The 23,976-nt window shown below is 40.3% G+C and overlaps 1 protein-coding gene across 4 annotated transcripts in view; it reads left to right on the plus strand.

The window, feature by feature from the left end:
* The window catches only part of LOC113060405 (connector enhancer of kinase suppressor of ras 3-like), a 120,888-nt gene that overhangs the window by 84,066 nt on the left and 12,846 nt on the right, over positions 1 to 23,976 (plus strand). For 3 of the 4 annotated variants that reach the window (XM_026229294.1, XM_026229295.1, XM_026229298.1), the window contains exons 16-24: positions 6,179 to 6,232; positions 6,357 to 6,396; positions 6,483 to 6,652; positions 6,810 to 6,883; positions 7,039 to 7,110; positions 8,655 to 8,716; positions 8,817 to 8,935; positions 9,528 to 9,879; positions 10,082 to 10,278. In XM_026229294.1, the coding sequence (XP_026085079.1) occupies positions 6,179 to 6,232; positions 6,357 to 6,396; positions 6,483 to 6,652; positions 6,810 to 6,883; positions 7,039 to 7,110; positions 8,655 to 8,716; positions 8,817 to 8,935; positions 9,528 to 9,879; positions 10,082 to 10,278 (1,140 nt within the window). Of the gene's footprint in view, positions 1 to 6,178; positions 6,233 to 6,356; positions 6,397 to 6,482; positions 6,653 to 6,809; positions 6,884 to 7,038; positions 7,111 to 8,654; positions 8,717 to 8,816; positions 8,936 to 9,527; positions 9,880 to 10,081; positions 10,279 to 12,073; positions 12,668 to 23,976 lie in introns of those variants that run through there. The other variant, XM_026229296.1, reaches the window with a different exon arrangement.

Genomic DNA, 23,976 nt, shown 5'->3' on the forward strand with positions numbered 1-23,976 from the left:
GGGTTCCTCTGTCCATTTTTTTCTTCAGATTTATAAAGCAGAGATATATACAGTATGTATGGTTGTGACATTCTGAAGAGTTATCCATACCATATAATGCCAGTGTGTGTGTGTGTGTGTGTGTTTGTGTGTGTGTATGTGTATTTGTATATTTATAGATAAATAAAATACATATATTTGGTGGCCTACACTATAGTGCAGTTCTTCAATTCCTAATTCTAACCCTGGTCAAGAATTTATCTCAGCTGCATTTCTTCTGGATCATATCTCAGATGTTTCTATTGGAGTCCATATGGCAAATTTAATTTATTTTCCATTATTTGTAAAGACGCACGCTTGTCTATGGGCTAACAGGTAGAAATACATATCAAATTGAAAACCAAATCACAAGGAACTGACTGCAAAGGTCCGAGACAGAACTGAGGAAGGCTACAAAATATCTACTATTAAAGTCCTCAAAAGCACAGTGTCCTCCATATTTCTAAAATGGAAAAATTATGGAACTACCAGGACCCTAGAGCTACTCATCCGGCCAAATTGAAAAAGAAGGGTGAGAAGGGCCTTGGTAAGAGAAGTAACCAAAACAGATTGTGTGGAAAAATTGTGTGTAGATTGCAGACACTGCAAAAGTCCAAAGATCTGGGCTTTATATCAGAATTGCTAGAGGGAAACCTAAACTTGATGAAGACACATGAAACTTGCTTTCCAAAAAAGCTGAAGTTCCAAAAAAAGCACCCAAAGGACTCTCAGACGGTAAAAAACACGATTCTCTGGCCTCACTATTCACTAACTCTGGTCATGGTAAAAGGAAAACAGAAGGAAAAAAGAGAAAGACCCCATTGCAATGGGACAATGACCCTAAGCACAGTCAATACACTGCAGTGGTTTAGGAGAACATTTTAAGAGGCACAGCTAGAGCCCAGATTTGAACCCAGTCGAATACCAAAAGTTCAATTCCAGGCTGTAGCAAAGTCAGATTGTGCAGAAAAATCACCTGTTTCCTGTGGTCTTGTCCCAATGGCCATTTAGGAGACAAGGTTTTGAATGTGTATCAGTCTCTGGGGCTCATCTAGTTGTCCTGGTCTCCGCTGACATTCAGGGCTGTCGAGTTCATCTCTAGGTGCTGATCCACCATCTGGTCTGGATACGTACTGGATCCGGGTGACTGCAGTGACCCTCTGATCTGGAGACAGACTGGATCTGGTGGCCACGGTGACCTCAAAATAAGAGAAAAACAGACTAATATTAGCGTAGATGCCATTCTTTTAAAGCTGCAGTAGGTAACTTTTGTAAAAATATATTTTTTACATATTTGTTAAACCTGTCATTATGTCCTGACAGTAGAATATGAGACAGATAATCTGTGAAAAAATCCTCCCAGTGGTCCTCTTACCATTTGCAGAAATACATCGCTCCCGTTAAGAAACAACCAATCAGAGCTCTGGTCCGTAACTTTGTTTGTGTTAAAAATGTAGAAAAATTTATATAATAAGCGAGTACACCATGAATCCATTTTCCAAACTGTGTTTTTAGCTTGTCCTGAATCACTAGGGTGCACCTATAATAAGTGTTTATATTCGGACTATTTTAGATTGCTTCTGGGGTACCGCGGCGGAGTAACCCAGTACCTTTGTGATTCTTCATAGACATAAACAGAAAGAAGTAGTTCCGGCTACGATGTTCTTCCTCAAGATGCAAGCAGTTCTGTTTATTAACCGCTAGAGTGTCAAAAGTTACCAACTGCAGCTTTAACCCTAATTAATGCAGCCTAAAAATCCTTTAACGGATCTGAATATTAGAAATGTGTTAGTGTGTTATGTGTAAGCCAGGTTAAAGAGGTCTGTCTTTAATTTAGATTTAATCTGACAGAGTGTGTCTGCCTCTTGAACAGTGTTAGGTAGGTTATTCCAGAGTTTTAGAGCTAAGTAGGAAAAGGATCTGCCACCCACAGTTGATTTTGATATTCACAGTATTATCAAAGTGCCCAAGATTTGAGAATGCAGCGGACATGGAGGACTATAGTGCAATAATAGCTTGTTCAAATAATGAGGTGCTAAACCATTCAGGGCTTTATAATTAATAAGCAAGATTTTAAAATCTATACAATGTTTGATGGGGAGCCAGTGCAGTGTTGACAGGACCGGGCGAATATGGTCATACTTCCTGGTTCTAGTAAGAACTCTTGCTGCTGCATTTTGGATTAACTGTAGTTTGTTGCAGAAGCATGCAGAACAACCACCCAATAAAGCATTATAATAATCTAACCTTGAGGTCATGAACACATGAATAAACGTTTCTACATTTGACACTGAGAGCATAGGTCATAATTTAGAGATGGAAAAATGCAGTTTTACAAATGCTAGAAATGTGGCTTTCAAAGGAAAGATTGCTATCAAATAACACATCTCGATTGCCCCTTTGAAGATGAAACAACCAAAGCAAAAACTTTATTATTGGCTGGATGACAATGCTCGTTCGCTCAGACAGGCTTGTCGTAAATTGGAGAGGCGGTGGAAGCGCGATCGGTTAACAGTGTCATTTGAGATCTTTAAAGAGTGTCTGATTATGTTCCAGAATGTTGCTAAGTCAGCTAGATCAAAATACTTTTCCGAATTAATTGCTAAATACTTCTATAAACCTAAGATTTTATTCTCTACAATAAATTCAGTATTTAATCCAAGTTGCAAATTTCACGGTGAAGCCTCGGCAGAACTCTGTGAGAAATTTGTAAAGTTTTTTGCTGATATAGTGGCATTCATTCGTTCATCCTTCACATTAGATCTTTCAGATCAGTTTTTGAATTCGTTGGCTAGTCCATTTTTCTTTTATAATTTTCAGCACGTCTACAAGACGTTAACAAGATGAAGATAAGGACTATACCACTTGACGTTATTCCATCAGAGATTTTAAAAGCAACTTTTCCTATAATCGGCCCCAGTGTTCAAGTGTTGATCAATTCATCTTTGAACACTGGGGTAGTCCCAATAGTTTCAAGCATGTGGTTGTTCAGCCTTTGCTTTAAGAAACATGGTTTGGATGAGGGTTGCTTGAATAATTTTCGGCCAATCTCTAAGTTATCATTTTTATCAAAACTTTTAGAAAAAGTTGTGTTATCTCAATTGAACCGGTTTTTAAATACAGCCAAGTTATTAGAACCTCTTCAATCTGGTTTTATTGCCCATCATAGCACAGAGTCTGCCTTGCTAAAAGTGCTCAATGACATTTTAATTGCAGTTAATGCTGGTAAAAATGCTGTATTGATCCTACTTGATCTTACAGCTTCCTTTGATACTGTTGACCATAATATTCTTATTAGGCGTCTAGAGCATTAATTTGGTATTAAGGGTATAGCCTTGAAGTGGTTTAGTTCTTATCTTAGAGACAGGTCCTTTTCTGTGGAGATAGGCAATTTCTCTTCATCCTCTACCCCCATTTTTAGTGGAGTACCTCAGGGCTCCATCCTGGGTCCGCTTCTTTTTAACTTGTATATGCGTCCACTGGGGGATATTGTTAGGAAGCATAACCTTAATTTCCATTTTTATGCTGATGATATACAGTTGTATCTCCCTTTGAAAGCCGACGAGTCCATTCAGACCTTGATGAATTGTATTTGGGACATTAAGGAATGGTTATCGATTAACTTTCTCCAACTTAATGAGGACAAAACAGAAGTTATTGTCTTTGGTCCACCAAAACTGAGAATTAATCTCACTAAGGAACTGGTTAACTATTTTCCCTCAGTTTCTTCTCATGTCAGGAACCTTGGTGTCATTATTGATTCTGAATTATGTTTAACCAAACAAATTAATTCAGTTGTAAAAAATAGTTTTTATCAGTTAATTTCCAAACTAAAACCTTTTTTGTCATTATACGATTTGGAGAAGGTTATTAATGCTTTTATTACTTCTCGCCTGGATTACTGTAATTCCTTGTACTTTGGTCTTCCTCAGTCATCACTTGCTCGGCTCCAGATGGTCCAAAATGCTGCTGCAAGGCTGTTGACCGGGACAAAGAAATATGATCATGTTACCCCAATTTTAGCCTCGCTTCATTGGCTCCCGATCCATTTTAGAATTCAGTTTAAAATTGTATTATTTGTTTTTAAAGCTCTTAATGATCAAGCTCCTTTATATATAAGAGATCTTCTTACTCCTCTTGCTCACACTAGATCTTTAAGATCTTCAGACATGGCTCTTTTATCTATCCCTCGCTCCCGTCTAAAATCTAAGGGAGATAGAGCCTTTGCTGTTGCCGCCCCACGTATATGGAACCAATTGCCTCTCGACATCCGCCTTGCACCTTCAATTGCTATTTTTAAATCTAAATTGAAAACGTATTTTTATTCCCTGGCATTTTTAACTATCTTCTGATGCTGTTTCTGTCTGTTTCTGTCTGGTTGTTTCTGTGTTTTATTTGTTTTTTTTTTTACTTTGTTCAGCACTTTGGACAGCCTTCCTATGTTTAAATGTGCTATATAAATAAAATTTACTTACTTTACTTACTTACTTACTTACCTAGGTTCCTAACTGGTGACAAAGAATTGACAGAGCAGCCATCAAATCCACTGACAGTTTCCATCTGATAGAGCTTGAATGTATCTGTGAATGTCATCATCTGCAACATCACCTAGAATTGACTATTTTGGTGGGTTGCACAGACGTCCACGTGCTAGCCAGCTTTACCCTTACTACTGTTAGGTACTGGGATAAAAACCTCAGAGCCACTGTCAGACCTTACGCTGATGCATCACGATGGTCAGCTCATGTCAGCCCTCACATTACCCAGAGCTGAATCCAGTTGAGAAGCTCTGGGATATTATTTATTGAGGCATCCAAAGATGGACAGATTGTCCAAATGATTTGTCATTGCTTGCTATTTTTGTCGTTTTGGGGTGTTAGTTGCTCTTCGGGGGTTGTGCACATACTGTAACACATGGTTTGCTGGATTATTCATTAAATATAATCAATAATTATATATAAAAAGTTAAAGACAGTGTGCAACAGAAGTTGACTTTGCCTTTTTCTTTCCTATTGTGAGGTAGGCCTGAGAGAAACAGCTTCTTGAATTAGCAAACAATTTGGGGCAGGACTTGATTTTGTCCATCAGGAATTGTCTGGATAATTTAATCAATGTTGTTTGTTATTACAATGATCTCATGTGAATGACAAGTTGCCGGAGATGAGAGGTCCTTGCCATGTCCATTTCGAATCATGTGCCACTCAGCTGGTGTTGCATGCATCAGTCCAAAAGAAGTTAAATAAAAAGCCCATCCCATCCATAAAAAAGTGTCTCACAAAGCTCCAGGGGGTGAACAAAGGCCTCTTGTAGTGAATTGATGCATTTTTGCAATAACAACAAAAATCCATATTCAAAATGTAATAATCATTTTAATATAGCTTGTGTCCACTGTTGTACACGACAAGCAGTTCTGGGCTGAAGACGTATGAGGTCAGCTTTGCGCGTGCGCTGTTCAAAAGTGACGAACATGGGATCAAAAACAATGGTCACTAATTAGAAGTACAAAATTAGGATTTGTAAAGAAGAATGTCAGAGGATTTTGATATAAGCCAGGAGGAGACTGGTTTTCCTTTGCTAAAGTAAGGACATTTTGCTTCCTTTGCTCCTGTTAACAAACACTGGTTTTCACTAAACTCACCGGTGCATGCACAACGCCGACCTCATATGTCATCCACCCAGAGCTGCTTCCATGTACACTGTTGCTGAAAGCTAGATTAAAGTGATTAATACATTTTGAATATCTACATTTTTTCTTACAAAAATGCATCAATTCGCTACAGGAGTCCTTTGTTCACCCCTGGAGCCATATGAGGCGTTTTTTTTATGAATCGGTGCTTTTTATTTAACTTCCTTTGCATGCAACACCTACTGAGTGGCATTAAACAGCTGGAAAGATCAAAGACAATTTTTTATATGACTATGAATGGATTCGTCTGAAATAAGGGCTAATTTGCATTTTTGGGTGAAATAACCCTTTAAGGTCAGGATTAGGGATTAGATTCAGGTTTAATTACAATAACTGTAATTACCATTACTGGTAATAAGTACATAATAGGCACAATGCAGAACAGGAATGTAAAGTAAGGTACTATCAAATGACCTGACTTAAACAGACCCTAATAATAACTGTCTAATTGTGTCTGCTTTGGTCCCTTATCAGGCGTGCTTTCCCATTTCCCTGGCTCCTCGTATGGCTTCTGATGAGTACAATCCAGTAAGTCTTGTGAACCTATTGTACATAAAGTTATTTTTTTCTGCATTGTGAAAGTGTGACATCATAACAACAAGATATGGTGTGGTCATGATAATACCAGCATATTTCATGTATTTGTCTTCAGGTGTCCCTCAGACTGAAGTCAAAGAAGAAGAATTGTAGAGGTTTTTGGTTATCACATTACACAAGGTGTGATAAAATGTGCCATCATTTCTGTTTTATTGTTGTATTTGTACATTTGTTCTAATAGGAAGTCCTAGAATGAGCAGAAGGAGAGTTTCAGTGAAAGATTTGGACCCAGTGGACCATCAGGGCTGGCTTTATAGGAAGAAAGAGGGGAAGGGATTTCTGGGTATTAAGTGGAAAAAGTATTGGTTCGTGCTAAAGAGAACATCTCTGTACTGGTACACAAATGAAGTGGTGAGTCATCTGAATTCTGAATTCCATTTAATTATATGTGTCTTCCTCTTTTCACACTGTTTTCCTTTTTATTAAATATCATTTATAAATGTTAACACAACATCATAAAGGCCTACATATATACAGTATGTACAACTTTTGTTATGTGTTTTTCCAGGCTGAAAAAGCAGAAGGCTTTATAAATTTGACTGATTTTGTAATTGACCGGGCGATGGAATGTAAGAAAAAATAGTAAGTGACATTTTCATACCTGTTAATTCTTTCTTTAAATAAATACAAATGTTTTTGTTTTCTAAATGCAAGGGCCTTGAAGCAGAATATATTCATCATCATGATAATTACAAATATTTTTCAACAACCCTTCACACTCTTTTTGTTTCTCACAGTGCAATCAAAGCTTGCCACCACAAAGTCATGATGTTTTACTTTGCAGCAGACAGCAATGAGGACATGAACTTGTAAGCCAATTGAAATCTCATTCTGATAAAGCAAAATAAATAAATAAATAAACAACATAAAATCTGTTTAGCAATATCCATAGTTGTATTAACAGTTGTCACAGTAGTGGTTTGTATAAACTGTTTATATAGATTGTTAACGCATTCAGTTGCTTTTAAGAAATAATATTTGTAATTAGTGGATTTGGCCATTTGTGTGGATGTCTCACAAATATGTGGTGTAAGTGTCTCAACTCCAAGTCTTTTCCAAAGACAAGAGCTTTTCACTCTCTCTCAAGGTTTGCCCAGACACCTTGTGGAGAAAACTAATTTCCGTCGCTTTTACATACATGTTGTTCTATATATTTTATATGTTCTATATTACCCAAAGTTCATGACCATATGTGAGGTTCGGAACATAAATCACCTGGTAAATTGAGAGTTTTTCATTGGACTCAGCCCCTGGTGGTCCGGTCCTCAGACTTGGAGGTGCTGAGCCCCGTCCTCACTGCTTCACACTAGTTTTCAAACCATTTCAGTAAGTCTTGATTATCCACATTGTTCCAACTGGATTCTACTTTCCAGAACTCTGGCATAGGCTTTTGCAGGTAGGGTAGGCTGTGATCCCTTGATGATTAGAACACACACTTCAGTTCAGTCCCATTTTTTAATATTTTGGACAGGTCCCACTCTGATTACATGTCTCCAGCCTCCCTCAGGATGAAGAAATAGCTACTCCAGAGGTGGAAGTTAAATATTTACCAGACAGGGTCCTCTACCAAACGTTCGCTGTTCACTCGCAAAATGTGTTTCCCAGGTCTGTCAGTCATCTTATCCAACTCACCACCAGATCGTGATCAGTTCTCTAAGAAGGCCAGATACTCTGAAATGTGCATAAGCACAGAACAAAATGAGAGTCAGAGTCTTCCCCTCTGTTCTACAAAGTCACACTGAGCCGACCCTCTCAGGCTAAACTAGGCTAAACTCCAAAAATGTCGGGACTTGTTTCTCAGCCTGGATGACTCCAGAGAAGGACCAATCACTGTATCAAAAGGTATCACAGTCTCCTGTGTGTGTGGAATTCCTCTTGAAGATGGCAAGGTCCCACATTATTCTTTCAAGCCAAAATGGCCCCCGTATCCCTCTCTCTTACTTTGTCTGGCCTTTTACCTGGGACCAATTTGCAGAGGGAGACTCTACCAGGAGCTGGTAGCTCTGGACAACACAACTCCTAGGGAGCTCTTGTTTTTACAAATGACAAACATGAACATTGGTTTCTGACAGTTCAAGACAAACAGCAAAGAGCAGCATGTATGATCTTTTCTGACTGAAAGCTGTATACGCTGTCATTTTGCATATCTGGATTTACTGACATTGCGTTGATATCTTTGGGGTTTCTTTAGAGAAGGCTTGTGATTGAATATAGCAGATGGAAACTTAACATTAAATAAATATTTTAATTAATAAAGAATGGTGCTCGACAGTGTATAAAAGCATTCATTTTGACAGTCATTATGTTGGTAATTGGTAAGTTGGTAATGCGTTTTAATGTTTTGTGATTTCAGATGGCTGAATAAACTTGGTCTGGCATCTATTCGGTATGAACCCACAGAGGCTCAAACAGCTGGTAAGTGGTGTGAGTTAGTGTACTAGTGTTACAAAGTAATCCTAAAAATATAAATCTATTTACATTTATTTATTGCATTTTTTGTTTTTCTAATGCACAGAATGCTACAGTGAAGCCAGTGATCACGAGGAGTCCACTGAAACTCCTCCACCGTGGTACTCCGAGCACTACACCCAAGCTGTAGCAAATGCCAGTGGTCCATTAGCCACAGTGCATCAGGCAAGTTCACAGATGCATAGTCTATGCGGCCTTGTCCTCATGCTAAAGGCCTCAAGTTTCTGAATTTTTACATTGGTTGCATCCACACAGCAGCAGAATATGATTGTCAGTTGTGTTTAAAGTGTAAAATATGACTGTTTACACACATCTTGGTTGTAAAAAAGAGTGACATGTGTGTTCTATCACTGAACTGACTTACAGCTGACACATTTTCAGGGCGTACAGTATCATTTTGATAACGTTTAGTAAATAAGTTTAGCAATAAGTTTTTTGTTTTGTTTTTTTGTACTAGTGGTCTGCCATTTCATAGAGCATGGTAGCTGTCAATGAGGTTAATGGTGTAATTCAATACTATTTCGAGAATAAAAAGAACAAGGGTTCTCAGTTCTGGCCCTCAAGATCCGCTTTCCTCCTGAGTCTAGCTCCAACCTTGATCAAACTCACCTGTCTGTAAATTTCTAGTTATCTTAAATATCTTGGTTAGCTTGTTCAGTTGTTTTTGATTAGGGAACTATGTTGGAAATTTTGTAGACATTTGCCACTTTACTTAATATTATACTAAGTATGTCATTATGTCATCTTCTCCATTTAGGGAAGCATTCCTCCTCAATATTCCTCTCCTGTTCCTGGTGAAACTACTGGAACCCTCTCCTCTCCTGTCAGTACAATGACATCCCACAGCTCTGTCTCATCTCTGGCTAAGCATAGACGATCTGGGCTAGACTTTGTCTCCCAGGCAACACCTACTGCTGGTGAAACTGTGGTCTGCTCTGCTTTGGTCCATACAATGAGCACTACAATAAAGGAAACCTCACAACATAGTGAAACCATAGCTCCATCTCAAGACTCCCTTGGAGGCTCATCCAACACATCACCTATGGCTATATCCACAGAGCCAGAGGAACCAGAAACACAGCTGATCTTAACTGACACCAGATCTGAAAGTAAGCAAGTTAGGGAACCATTTTTACCATCAGATTTATACTAAGGAATTATATTGTTCAGCCAGTGGCATGAATGCTGATCAATTCGGAGCACATTAGAAGTATTTGCTGTAGGTCTATCAATCTATCAAAACTTTGTTTTAAGTTTGATTGCTTAGGTAAAACATCTTTCTTGCTATAAAATTCATAATTGTTTTAATAGTTCTAGATGGACAGGAAGGAACTTATGATGAGATGGAAAGATTGTACTTACATTTGAAAAGAGCGAGTTTGTCTCCAACGGGTGAGCGGAAGCCATCATCAAAATGGGAATTACGAGCCTCATTTATAAAGCGTTCCAAAAACCAGACACTCAATGTGAAGATACATCTCATCAGAACTCTCAACAGCACGCTAAAGGTTAGACATTCAGATGAACCTTTTCTAACATATGAAAAAAATTGTCTTACAATTTTGTCTCTCAGTATTTATTCATCATATCATGAAAACCAAAATGCAAGTCACAAGTACTGCTGATTAAAAATATACCCACTAGGGTTGTCACAAATTTGTAGCCAATATCTATCAGTTAAGTTATTTAGTCTTTTTTTCTTACACAAGAGACTGTATGTCATGACTATTCTGTGGTTTTGCTAATCGTTCACAATTTACACTTAGATATAAAAAATATTTACTCATGACAGTTCTTCTGCACAAATATATATATACATAAAGTCATTATATGCAGGCAAATTGTCATGGTCCTCTGCCAAAGAGTGTCACAAATGTACACACAACAGAGAGATCCAATTTGCAGTGTTTTATTTGGAGAATCCTATAATCATAATCCAGACAAGCAAGAGGTCAATATCAATAAAATAAGTAAAAAAAATAAAATAAAAAACAAAACAAACACCAGGGAATACGAAAAGCAGGTTGACATAAACCGAGGACTCTAAGAAACTGATAAGAAACTCTAAACTCTAAGAAACAAACAGGGTATATATAGACAGGTGAAATTATGAAAATTGGAACAGCTGAGTGCAATTAACAGGTGTGCAATTTAAAGTGATAAATCGGACAAAGGCTTGTGGGAAATGTAGTGCCTGCAGTGGGGTGACTATATGGGGAAGTGAGACCACTAGTGGACACTCAGGGATATACAGACCAGACACTGTGACAACGATAATGAGGTTGTCTCTGGATTTGAATGTGACCAAGGATCTCTGAAGGGGAACGAGGCACTGTGTCCTTGAGTGGACACAATAGGGAATGCCATCAGCATGACCATTGTCTGAAGCACATGTGAAAACACTCCAATCCATTGGACCTCACAGCCCCTGATGTCATTAGCGGTACACCCGAAGTATATGAGGGTTCCCCTTATACGGTGGACCATCTAACTTATGCACTGTTTCCACCAAAATCACCCGGAACATTTGTACCAGGAACTTTTCCCCCCCAGACCTGTTACTTTTTGTGTTTCCAACGGGGTCTAAAGTACCGGGAAGATTAGGCAAATAGTCTGGTGATGTAGGTCTGCTGATTTTGGATTTGCATCCTCGATAGTTTAGACTTTGCGCATTCGACTCGGGAGTGTGATGTCCGCGACATCACACTCCCGAGTGTGATGACAAAGAAGTCTTTTAAATATGTGGTCACACATTCTACATTGTACACAAATTAATGCCATGTCCTGGATCAGTGCCACATCAAGAATTTTAGTTTATTTTGTTTTAAAAATTAACTGTTTCGGCAGTTCAAAATAACCCATATCTTTCTAAAGTGTTCAGATCGAGAGGGTAACAGTCAGGACAGAATTTAAATCTCACGGGAATGAGCATTTTTTTTTCATTGCAGCAAGCAGGAGTTGGCATTTCAAAAAATATACAACAGGTCGCAGAATTTGGCATGTAAAAATTAATTAAGTCAACAAATAAAGTTCAGAAGAAAATTAAAGCAGGTATTTTCTTTAAAAAACCCATGCAAGTCCAACATTTGGAAACAATGGAATTAACAGTGAAAGTGGGGCACAACACCTTTTGGCTTCCTCATTTTTGTGTAAATAAATACACACTCATGCATGTATATAAGAAAATATAGATAATTATACATAATATAAATTATACAATGTATATTAAAATACATTTATATTTTATACGCATGTAAATATTTTTTAATATATAAATGTATGTTTTTGTATTTATACATACAGAATAAATGTACACAGTGCACACCCATATATTGCGTAAACTTTGTCCAATCAACAAAGAAATGGTTTCCCATGGGGACAGGGAGCAGCTGGCGGACTTGAACTTTGCAGATGACGTTGCACTACTGGCTCCCACCCGACCAGGCTTGGCAATCATTATGATGGCCTTGGAGCGGGATTCAGCAAAGATCGGGCTTCGAATCAGTGGCTCAAAAACCAAAATCATGTACTTTGGATTTGCCCCCGGATAAGTACCTGTACATCTACAGTACCAACAGCGAATAGAAGAGGTCGATCGATTTACCTACCTGGGCAGCGTCATGTCGGTAGACAGCGACACAGACCACAATGTTGTCTACGGTACTAGAAATGTTGCAATGGTTATGTGATGCCTCCAACCACTTTGGTCTCATGAACACCATTGCCCTTGAGACCAAGGTATGGCTGCTAAGCTCCAGCATCATTCCAACTTCCACCTATGCCAGCGAAACTTGGAAAATTACAGCAAAAACCATAAGCCGTTTTAACCCTCTGAGGTCTAAGGGTATTTATGGGGTCTGGAGAAGTTTTGTCATGCCCTGACATTTGTGTTTTTATCAGTTGCTTACAAACATCTAAATGGCTAAAGTCTAATATCACTGTAATCAGCACAAATTGGGCTATAATAATATGCAAGCAGCATGTATGTACATGATTGTGTTTTTGAAGGGAATTTTTTTTTTATGTGTGGTTAATGAAAAAAAAAATTACTTTAAAAATGTTAAATCACTTGAATAAGGCCATAAAACACATACAGAACATTGGTTTCCGGGCTTTTGAGAACTGGTAGCCTAGAATTTTTATTTCTAAATGATGTGAAAATCCTCTTGTTTACTCACTCACAGAAAACAATATATTGATTTAAATTTTCTAAGACACTTTTTGTTCATAAAAGTCATATGCGAGTAGGTGTCAACTATCATGAATATCATTGTGATATACATCTGAGAAGATAAAGGCCCGCATAATGAGCTGCAAAATGAGCCTTTCAGTCAGCTGTGTGACTGAGAGGGCAGAGTTAAAAGAAAGAACGTGAGGACAAAATAGTTTATTTAGAATATATTTAATTATCCCACAACATAATTTAATATTCACTTGCAAGTGCAGTTAAACAGTTTATTAGGAAAAATCAAAGCTGACTTTTATAACTGATTTTTTTTTTTTCATCATTACGCCAGTCACACAATCCTTCAGAAATCCTTTTAACAATCTGAATCTTTTGAATGGTATAGTAGTGTATATTGTTATTGAAACTTCATAATGTTTCACTTGATTATACATTTATTCAGGAATTATAGGTTGGAAAAACTAGTACAATATATATATATATATATATATATATATATATATAAAATAGACTTACTCATGTTTATGATCTCTGCTGAATAAAGCGATTCATTCTTTTTTTCTGAGGAAATCTCAAATCCTGAGATAATCCACATCACATCTTTTTGGGGTGAATTATGTCTAATTCTTCTCATCGCGAAGCAAACAGTCAAATAAAAAAAAAACTTGAACAGTCTCACTACGTTGTGTTCTGTATGGGCGTATTCAAGCCGCGTGCTTCAGTAACACACATTATAATCTCAAAAGCAAGTGGGCATGGTCACATTAGAAGAAAATGAAGGGAAACGAGAAAACGGTCATTGCTTTGTTTTCATATGGATTATTTTATCACAGAATATTTGTTTTCGGAAGTACTTGTTTAGTTTAAAAGTAGACATGTCAAGCTTTCTATAGATATATCTCTCATGTCTCTTCGTTGAGTATTCACTGAGTTACAGTTTTTATGAGTTTACATTTTAATGACGTATTTCTAAATGAAGATCACCGCAGAAAAAGGCTTCAGACAGCACACCTTGTTTGTTATCTTTATTTCATAAATGCACAAATTTTTTTAGTTATTATGTCTGTATACAAAAAAGTAGACCCTTTAAAGATTCGATTGATGTATGGCTCTTATCTGTACGATCAAAACTTGACGATCAAACGTGTAATTTAAGTTCTTTTCGGGGTTATCAGGAGAAAATGACTCAAAACACGTATACACGTTAATCGACTTCAAAGGGTTAATACGTTACAACAACGATGCCGTAGGTGTATCCTGAAGATCACATATCAAGATCGGGTGACTAACGAGTAAGTGCATTGTGTCCACTAACAAATATTGTGCTCGAGCTTCGAATGCAGTTTGCCAGACACATTCTCAGGCAGCCGCCAACCAGTTTCCCACGAATGGCCATGCTTTGGAACCCCCAGCAAGGAAGGAGGAAGCAAGGACACCACAAGATCACGTGGCGGAAAACATTCATTGAGGACCTGATATATTTTGGAGCAAAATAATGAATCGGCGAAACAACTTTTTATTTTTAGGCGTGTGCAGGAAATGGGCTACAGAGAAGCAGAACTGGACTGTTGCTCAGTGGTCCAAATTACTTTTTTCGGATGAAAGCAAATTTTGCATGTCATTCGGAAATCAAGGTCTGGAGGAAGACTGGGGAGAAGGAAATGCCAAAATGCCTGAAGTCCAGTGTCAAGTACCCACAGTCAGTGATGGTCTGGGGTGCCATGTCAGCTGCTGGTGTTGGTCCACTGTGTTTTATCAAGGGCAGGGTCAATGCAGCTAGCTATCAGGAGATTTTGTAGCACTTCATGCTTCCATCTGCTGAAAAGCTTTATGGAGATGAAGATTTTGTTTTTCAGCATGACATGGCACCTGCTCATAGTGCCAAAACCACTGGTAAATGGTTTACTGACCATTGTATTACTGTGCTCAATTGGCCTGCCAACTCTCCTGACCTGAACCCCATAGAGAATCTGTGGGATATTGTGAAGAGAAAGTTGAGAGACGCAAGACCCAACACTCTGGATGAGCTTAAGGCCGCTATCGAAGCATCCTGGGCCTCCATAACACCTCAGCAGTGCCACAGGCTGATTGCCTCCATGCCACGCCGCATTGAAGCAGTCATTTCTGCAAAAGGATTCCCGACCAAGTATCGAGTGCATAACTGAACATAATTATTTGAAGGTTGATTTTTGTGTATTAAAAACACTTTTCTTTTATTGGTCGGATGAAATATGCTAATTTTTTTGAGATAGGAAGTTTGGGTTGTCATGAGCTGTATGCCAAAATCATCAGTATTAAAACAATAAAAGACCTGAAATATTTCAGTTAGTGTGCAATGAATCTAAAATATATGAAAGTTTAATTTTTATAATTAAATTGTGGAAATAATGAACTTTTATCACAATATGTTAATATGTTATAAGGACCTGTATATTGGTGAGCAGACCTTAAATTCATCAAGTATTCCCTGCGCCAATGAGTCCAAAATTAGTTTAACAGCCTCTGACTGTATTTTCATCTTTTTGTCAAGGTCTCTTGACTCTGAGCAGTTGGATGAGTAATGCAATGGTTTTGGGTGGGAAAGATGTAAGTCTTTTGCTGACCAGAAAATGAGCAGGAGTCGGTGGCTGAAGTTTCATTCATTTTGTTGTGAATGTAAGTTAGGGGTCTTGAATTTAGCACATAATCCACTTCAGTTAACATGGTAGCTAACTCTTCAAAATTGTATCAAGGTTTTCCCCAAGATTTCCCTAAGAATCCACAACATGTTCCCAGAAACTGCCCCACCAGACTGCTTCAAATAGGTAATTCCAGGTTATTCCTCTTTCAGCAGAGAAAATTCCCCTCCTTGCAATGAGCCTCTTTAATGCTAAAAGGACGTTCTCTGTACTCAAATTTATGGCCCTAGTGACTGCACAAATGCCATAAAACTGGTCTTCGCCATGAGCAGCCCAGCAAAATCCACACCAGTGGTTTCAAATGGGGGTGATTCAATGACTCTGTCTCTCAAAAGGGTGCAGTAGCCTGTTGTGCTGGTTAAGCCTTAAACCTCTTGTAGACGGGACACCTTCCGATTATTTGCTCAACAAGCTGTCTACCCTTTAAGATCCAGAATCTGTCTCTGACCTGAATGAGCATATCTCTTATACCTGAATGCAAAACCTTCTCATGACACTTTTGAATCAACAATTCACAATACCTGTGTTTATACTTTAGCATCCATGGGTTCTGCTCTCTAAATTTGAGATCAGATAGCTGCAGCCTTCCTCCCACACTGATCAGGCCTTTCTCATCAAGGAATGGTATAAGTTATTTGATCTTTGAGTTTTTTTGTACACTCTGTCCTTCCCTGAGCGATTTAATTTCTCTTTCAAATGTATCCGCTTGAGTAACTCTGACCCAATACACTTCAGCTGCCATTAACTCTTCTGCAGAAAGTTCTCCAGGGTTCTTTATGCTTGAGCGTGTATTAGTGAGGAATCTTTTTACCCATGCTGTTATTCTGAGAACAGTACTGAATTTACTGTATCTGCATAGATCAAGCAACATCTCTTTTGTGTCTGCTGCTGAACTGTACTGTGAATTGGAATTTAGATCTGAGTTTTGCGTTTACCTCTTCTTCTGGAAGCTCTTCTTCTGCTGAGACTTCTGGATTCACTGACTTTAGAAATTTGGGTCCATTCCACCACATCTGATTATCAATCAAACTGTTGACTTATTGTCCTCTTGTTGGCAGGTCTGTTGGATTATGTTTGCCATCACAGTGTGACCGTGATTCGGGTTTAGTGAGGTTTTGAATCTCTGTCACTCGATTTGCCACAAAAGGCTTCCATTTACGCACCGAACTATGGGTCTAGTTCAAGACTATCATTGAGTCTGTCCACATATGAAGATGGTTTTCTGATCTTTAGAACCTTTAACAGATTATGGGCTAGCCAAAGATCACATTAGCTCCAGTTGAGGAAGCATCAATTTATTTAGTGAAGCAACTCTGGACTTTGAGGCTACCAGAGTTTAAATAATTTCTGCAGTCTTACTCTTGACTTGCAGATATCTAAATGCACAGTAAATTCTTTCATTTGCATCGCAAAAGACATATAGCCTGACTGTCTCTCCTTGATGATTTGTCAAGATGTGATACTATCTAGGTATAGCCACGAGGTGTAGCTGTGGCAACTCATCACACCACTGTTTCCATTTGTGGGTTAAATCTGGGGGTAGTTCTTCATCCCACTTGAGACCTCGCTCACACATTTCCTGAAACAGACATTTTACATGGATTGTATATGGTATTAGGAAACATATTGGATCAAATTTATGTGATGAGATTTGAAGAACACTCCTCTTAGTACTCTCTTTCCTTTCCAGAACATCCAGCACTTGCCACAAGTCAAACACAAAATCGTCATGGTCATGCCTCCATTTCAGTCCCAACACTTTCAATGCAGTGTTGAGTGTCTCTGAATCTGCTGGGCTTTCATTCTGTTTTTTGTAAATTTTGTTCTTAGGTCAGAGTAGTTGGTCATCCATTTCCATAGCTCCATTCCTGCAGCAGACAAGATGGCATTTGCTTGTGTTGAGATAAAACAAGCTTCATCCACATTAGACAAGCTCACAATGAGATCGTCCACATACAGTGATTCCCGAAATAATGCTACAGTCGATGGCTGTTCAGACTCATACTGTCTGAGATGAGTTCTTATTGTCACTGTCAACAGAAAGGGATTAGATGTAACTCCAAACACAACTCTGTTCATTCTCATGATGCAAGGCTCCAGGTTCTCTGGTGAGGAATCTTAGGTCCATAAGAACCTCACAAAGTCTCTATCCCTTTCTTTCAGTCCTATTTGCAGAAAATTATTTGCAATATTAGCTGTGGAGGCAACTTTGTGAAGGTGGAATTTAATAAGCATATGAAGTAAGTCTGGGTTTAAGATGGGCCTGATAAGTAAACAATTGTTGAGGGAGATTGAACCCTCTTTCGTATGAAGAAGCATCAAACACAATTCTCAGTTTGGTTGTTTGCTTATCATCTCGGATTACTGGATGGTGTGGCATGTAATACTTCACTGTGCTAGTCTGTTCTACAGTTGATGTGTTCTTTACCTCTTCACATATCTCTTGCTTCAGATATTCTTGAATCACATCATTATCTCTCTAATAGAGCACATTGTCAGTTCTAAATCTTTTCTTTAGAGTTTCAAACCTTTTTCTTGCAACGTTCCTGCTGTCTTCAAGTTCTGAAGTGTCTCTGTCATGTTTCCATGGCAAATCCACTAGGTAGCATCCACACTGTCTGTTCAAAGGTCTGTAGAGCTTCAACTTCTTCTATACTAGGTGTTTTGTCATGTACGATGCAGAGAGATTCAATAATGGCCATACTAGAGCTGTAATCAGGCCATGAAAGTTAGACCCAACAGGACCTGAGCCTGACAGGTTTTGGCCCAAGCCTGACAAGTACATTTTGACTGACAGCTTTTTAAAAGCCCGAACCCGTTTACAGCCCCACATTATTCAAATGTGTGCACACACACAGCTCTTTTGCAAGAATGAGTCATTTATAAATGTTTTAACATAATTTATTCATAACTAACGTAGACTAGACCACTTGGAAGTTGGAATAAAGAAATAAAATAAGTCTTCTGTGACATCTTAACATCTCGGCACTCTGAATAGGCATAGGCTCATTTAGCCTATAAATAGACCACGCACCAATAAAAATGAATCTTTTTTAATAAATTAAATTAAGATAAATTTTTAATTAAGATGGGTATTTTGCAATAACGAAATTAAGATAAAGGCTCCGCCGGATTTGCTTCGCCACTAGCAGCTGAGATTTAGTAAAATAATAATGCCAACATTAGCGTAAATACTCTGCTACATTATGCATTTAAGACTTAGTGAATATTTAGTTATCATTTGAAAAACCTTTACTCACAGAGATTAGGCTAAGCCTACATGTTTTTGTGGAGGAAAATTATTGAATCCATTGTAAATGGATTTAGCGCGTTCCTGCACTCACTGATGGTGCATCATTAACTCTTTATTGTCATTATAAACATGGTCATAACTTTTCCACACCTCAGACTTTGCTTTAGTTGCTGGTGCAACCAAAACGTAATCGCCAGAGCCAAGCCTCCGTTACACCTACTCAGCATCCATTTTCGCATCTTTCTGGTACTAATCGAAACACATCACATGACCACTCGTTTACCTTGCAAACCGGAGCGCAAGCCCGAGCCCGCGTAAGATGATATAAATTAAGCCCAAACCCGACCGAACCCGTCGGGTCCCATCGGGTACCGTCGTGTTCGGGCAAAGATCTTCAGCTCTAGGCCATACATGTGGTTTCCATTCCACATGAGTTTGAAACAATACCTTGAATGGCCCAGCCAACTTCTCACCAGCCTTTCATGAACAAAACTTTGTTTACTACCTCCATCTATCAAACACCATACAATCTTTTTCCCTCTTGGACCCTGAGTCCATGCTTTTTGCTGTCTGCAGCAACACTGTGTTTGATTCTCTTGATTTGATATTTACTATACTTGATACAGATGAAACCACAGTGTTTGTCTTCATGCCATAAGTTTCTGTTCCCCCTCAAGGGAACTTCGAACTGCGTCCTCTGAAGGGACACTATGGGGAACACCTCGTCGTGACCCGTGTCTGAAGCATACTTTGAAAAAACGCCAACTCGTTGGCCGGCGACAGCGTCTGACGTCACTACCGGCGCGACTATAAATAAGCGACCGGAGAGCACGTCATTTATCTTCTTCGTCTTCATTTGACTGTTTTGTTTGAAGTGTGCGTCTGAGAAACGACCACGGTAAGAGCGATCTTTACTTTTGTTATCATGGCTTCCACTAGCAAGGCGTTTAGACAGTGCGTGCATCCGTGTCAGCGTTATTTGACACCGGATGACACACACAGTCTTTGCGTTTTTTGTTTGGGCGAAGAGCACGCGCGCGATGTCCTTGAGGGGGCGATCTGCGTGCACTGTGAGCGTTTTTCCATGAAAAAGCTCCGCTCTCGTTTGTCTCTCTTTTCGAGGAAAGAGGGACAGCCATCTGTCTCCCGCGGCTCAGGACCCGCCGCTGTTGAGGCACGGAGGAGAATGAGCTCGTGGGGATCACAGGTGGACCTCGTTGAAGAGTTTAGAGAGGGACTTTCCCTTTCTCGCTCTTCGGCGGCGGACGAGAATGAACTTCAGGAGGAAGACGTGTTATCATTAACCCTTTCTGATACTGAAGTTAGTGCTCTGCTGGGTTCTACCCAGGAAGAGCAGGAGATGTCTGAGGTTGGCGAAGAAGCTGAGGCTGATCCTTCTCAATCCTCCTGCCCTGCGTATGAGGAGCTGTTAGAGGTTATGGATCGTGCCACAGCAAAGTTAAACTTGCCATGGAAACGTACAAGCCCAGGTGAGCCTTCCATTCTTGCCTGATTTACATGCGGAAATCAAGAAAGAATGGAAGAGGCCATTTTCTTCTCGCATCCATCGGTTTCAGCATACAAGTTATGCTAACATCGAGGGCAATGGCTATGAGAAGATGCCCCCTGTAGAAGAGACGCTGGCTAGCTATCTCTCTGTGGGGGAAACATCCTCTCTTAAATCTCCCTCTTTGCCATCTAAGCCCCTCCAGGATACATCCCGCTTAAATGGCAAAGCATACGCAGCAGCAGGTCAGGCTGTGGCTTCATTGCACACTATGGCGGTGCTTCAGGCCTATCAGGCTGACCTGCTGAGGGACCTGGATAAAGGCGAGGGCCTTTCAGCTGATCAGGTGGCCGAGCTGCGCCGCACCACAGACCTCTCTCTCCGTGCTACCAAGCAGGCCGCCTCCGCCATGGGTAGGTCTATGGCTGCCATGGTAGTAACGGAGAGACATCTGTGGGTGAACCTGGCAGACATCGAGAAGAAAGAAAGGGGCTTTCTTCTCGATGCTCCGGTCTCGCCTTCTGAGCTTTTCGGTACCTCCGTCGAGATGGTGGTCGAAAAGTTCAGGGAGGCAAGGGTTGCGAAGGTCCAGGTCCGAGCCCGAACAACATAGGGGTCCTGGCCCGTCTCGTTCTGAGGATCAAAGACGGGCGCAGAAGGCTAGTGTCACGGCTCGCGCTCCTCCCCCGCCTATGGGCAGGGGCAAGAGGAATCGTGCGTCGCGTGGAGGTAAGCAGGACCTGAGGGATGTGATTCAGACGAGGCAGCGTTCTCGTCCGAATCAGAGCGATACCTAGAGAAAATGCTTTTTATGTTTAACTTCTGCTCTTTTCCTCCCTTGCCTGAATTCCCCTGCGACCACCAGCTCTCCACCTGATCGAGGTTAGGTGGGGGAGAATTTCTCTCATAACAGTCTCATATGCTGGACCTATGATGTTTTTGGTTGGTTCTATGTTCATAGTAACCACCTTACTGATGGTCCGGACTATAAGGAGGCGCCCTGTGAGCAGGGTCCCACTACAGGAGGATGGGTGAGTATGTAACCCTTTTTCTGTATATACTTATGAGTTGAATTGCTGGTGGTCATATGTCTACTAACTTTCTAAGTGAGTCTCTTTTACAGTGCTCAGTTATGGCATCTACTAACACCCGTCAGCACTGTCCTTCCGGCCTCGTGCTCTGGTATTAGGCGGCCGAGATCACGGGCTTCTGTGGGAGCCTCGCTGATCATCAGAACTGGCACGGCACTGCAGGAGATTTCATGAATGTTGGCCAGGTCACCCTGAGGGGCCTCCTGACCACTTATATGCACTGTCACATCCAGTGGGAAGGGAGGAGGTGGTAGTTACAGAATTCTTCCTGTTTTTTTACTGCCTCAGGTGATGCTCCCCTCGTCCAAAGAGGTTTGTAAGTTTGGAGCTTGCCTCTCCCGTGTGGCTCAGAATCTCTGCGATGCTTAGGAACCTGTAGGTACGCACGCTACATTCTGTGTACTTCTTAAAGTGGTAAGTGTGCACGCAAGTCTCTGCACATTTTTCTGAAATCCTGTATGGTAAGGGTTACGCGCTCAGCTTCGTTCCCTTTTTCGAGATGTTTAGACTTTGGTTCCTTTGGCTCCTTTCAGCCGGAGTGCATTTGTTTACACTCAAGCATTGCTTCCCTCATCAAGGGATATTTGGGCGGTTCTCGCAGTAGTTTTAACAACGGGCCCCTTTTTCCCAGAAAAGGGTTACGTGTTAGTACGCTACTCTGAATTCAGAGTTCCTCTCATTTGACGGTGTTCTCTGTTTTTCCCCTTCAGAGTGCCACGAGAACCCCTCCCTAGAACAGTATTTTAAAATCCATACTATGGTAAGTGTGCACGTGTATTCTTTGCGCACTTTCTGAAATCCACTCTGTGGTAAGTTCGCACGCTAAGGCTCTGCGTTCTTTCTAAAAATCCTTTATGGTAAGGGATTCGCGCGGTTGCTTCGTGCCCTTTCTTGAGTTGGTGTAAAGCCCTGTTCATCTTGGGCGCCACTCCATTCAGGTATCCTTGAATACCTATCTAGCAGGGTTTTGCTACCAGGGTTCTGTTGAGACAGCTCCTTCGGAAAATTTTTGCAAGAGCAAACGGTAGCCCCTGTGTGACAGGCAAGACTTTGTATAATACTGGTTTCTTAGCCGTATCCCTTTAAAGGAATCCTTCCTATTCCAAGCCTTTAAGCTCTACCCTGGGTCGAGGCCCTGATCAATTAAATTGGGTATTTAGCTTAGGCCTTTGGCCGTAAGGGATAGTGTCACAGACAGCTGTCTAAACGTCCTAGGGGCAACTCCCATAGAAATGGTAGAGTTGGTACTTAGTGTTCGCCATGGTCTGGCCTGCGCTCCCCTCAGCATGGCGGCGTAGGTATACTGTTCCCCATAGTGTCCCTTCAGAGGACGCAGTTCGAAGTTCCCTTGAGGGGGAACGTCTCAGGTTACGAATGTAACCATGGTTCCCTGAGAGGGAACGAGACACTGCGTCCTCTAGATCCCTTGCCATGCTTCGGACGCAAGCTTCACGAAGAAGATAAATGAGGTGCTCTCCGGTCGCTTATTTATAGTCGCGCCGGTAGTGACGTCAGACGCTGTCGCCGGCCATACTTTTTTCAAAGTATGCTTCAGACACGGGTCACGACGAGGTGTTCCCCATAGTGTCCCTTCAGAGGACGCAGTGTCTCGTTCCCTCTCAGGGAACCATGGTTACATTCGTAACCTGAGACATTTTCTTCACTTTGATCACACACAGAATGATGGCAACGACTGCAGAGTGGACAAATAACTCTCTTAACTAGACCAGTCTCGTACCAAGACACAAAAAATATCTGCCCAATTTTTTCAATTTCATTTTGCATGCAGGTACTGAATAATCGGGACAATGCTCTGACTTATGGGTTGCGCTGTCACACAGATTCTGGGAACTGTAGGGCAAGCTGTGTGCAGTGCAGCAGCTGATGGAGTACTCTTTGGTCATGAATCACTACCTTTCCCTATCTTGTTGAATGGATTATGGACAGCATCCCTTTGCAAGGGGTCTTATGAGTTGCTGTGCTCTTTCTCTGCTCTGAATTTCTCACAATTTGTGTCATCCTTGTTGATCTCCTCTTCTATACGAGTCAACATCTTTGTAGTGGAAGCTCTAATTGTTCTGCGCTTCCATCTCATCTGCTCATAGCAATCAGTCATTTTCACTCACTCAATTACAACAGGACCTAAGAGGTGTCAGCCTCTCTCAGGACGAAGCTGCAAATGCTGCAGCCAATTGAGCATGATGGAGATTGCTTGTCGATAGGTCTGTAGCTATGGAATATTTTAGCAATCGAGTATTCTTACAAAAAATTCCATCGGTTAATCGAGTAATCGGATAAAATGTGTTTTTGCTTAATTAAAGTGCAATATTAATTATGCAAGAGAAAATAAGACTCCTGGGTCTTAAGTTTCCTTTTTTAGAAAAAAATGTATTTATAATTTTTTAAATGCATAGAATGCAATGCATATGTAAAAACATTTAATTATTACTCATTGTTTCTCTGTCTGTACTTGTACTGTGAACAATGACAA

This window comes from Carassius auratus, chromosome 42 (genome assembly GCF_003368295.1).
Source record: "Carassius auratus strain Wakin chromosome 42, ASM336829v1, whole genome shotgun sequence".
Lineage (NCBI taxonomy): Eukaryota > Metazoa > Chordata > Actinopteri > Cypriniformes > Cyprinidae > Carassius > Carassius auratus.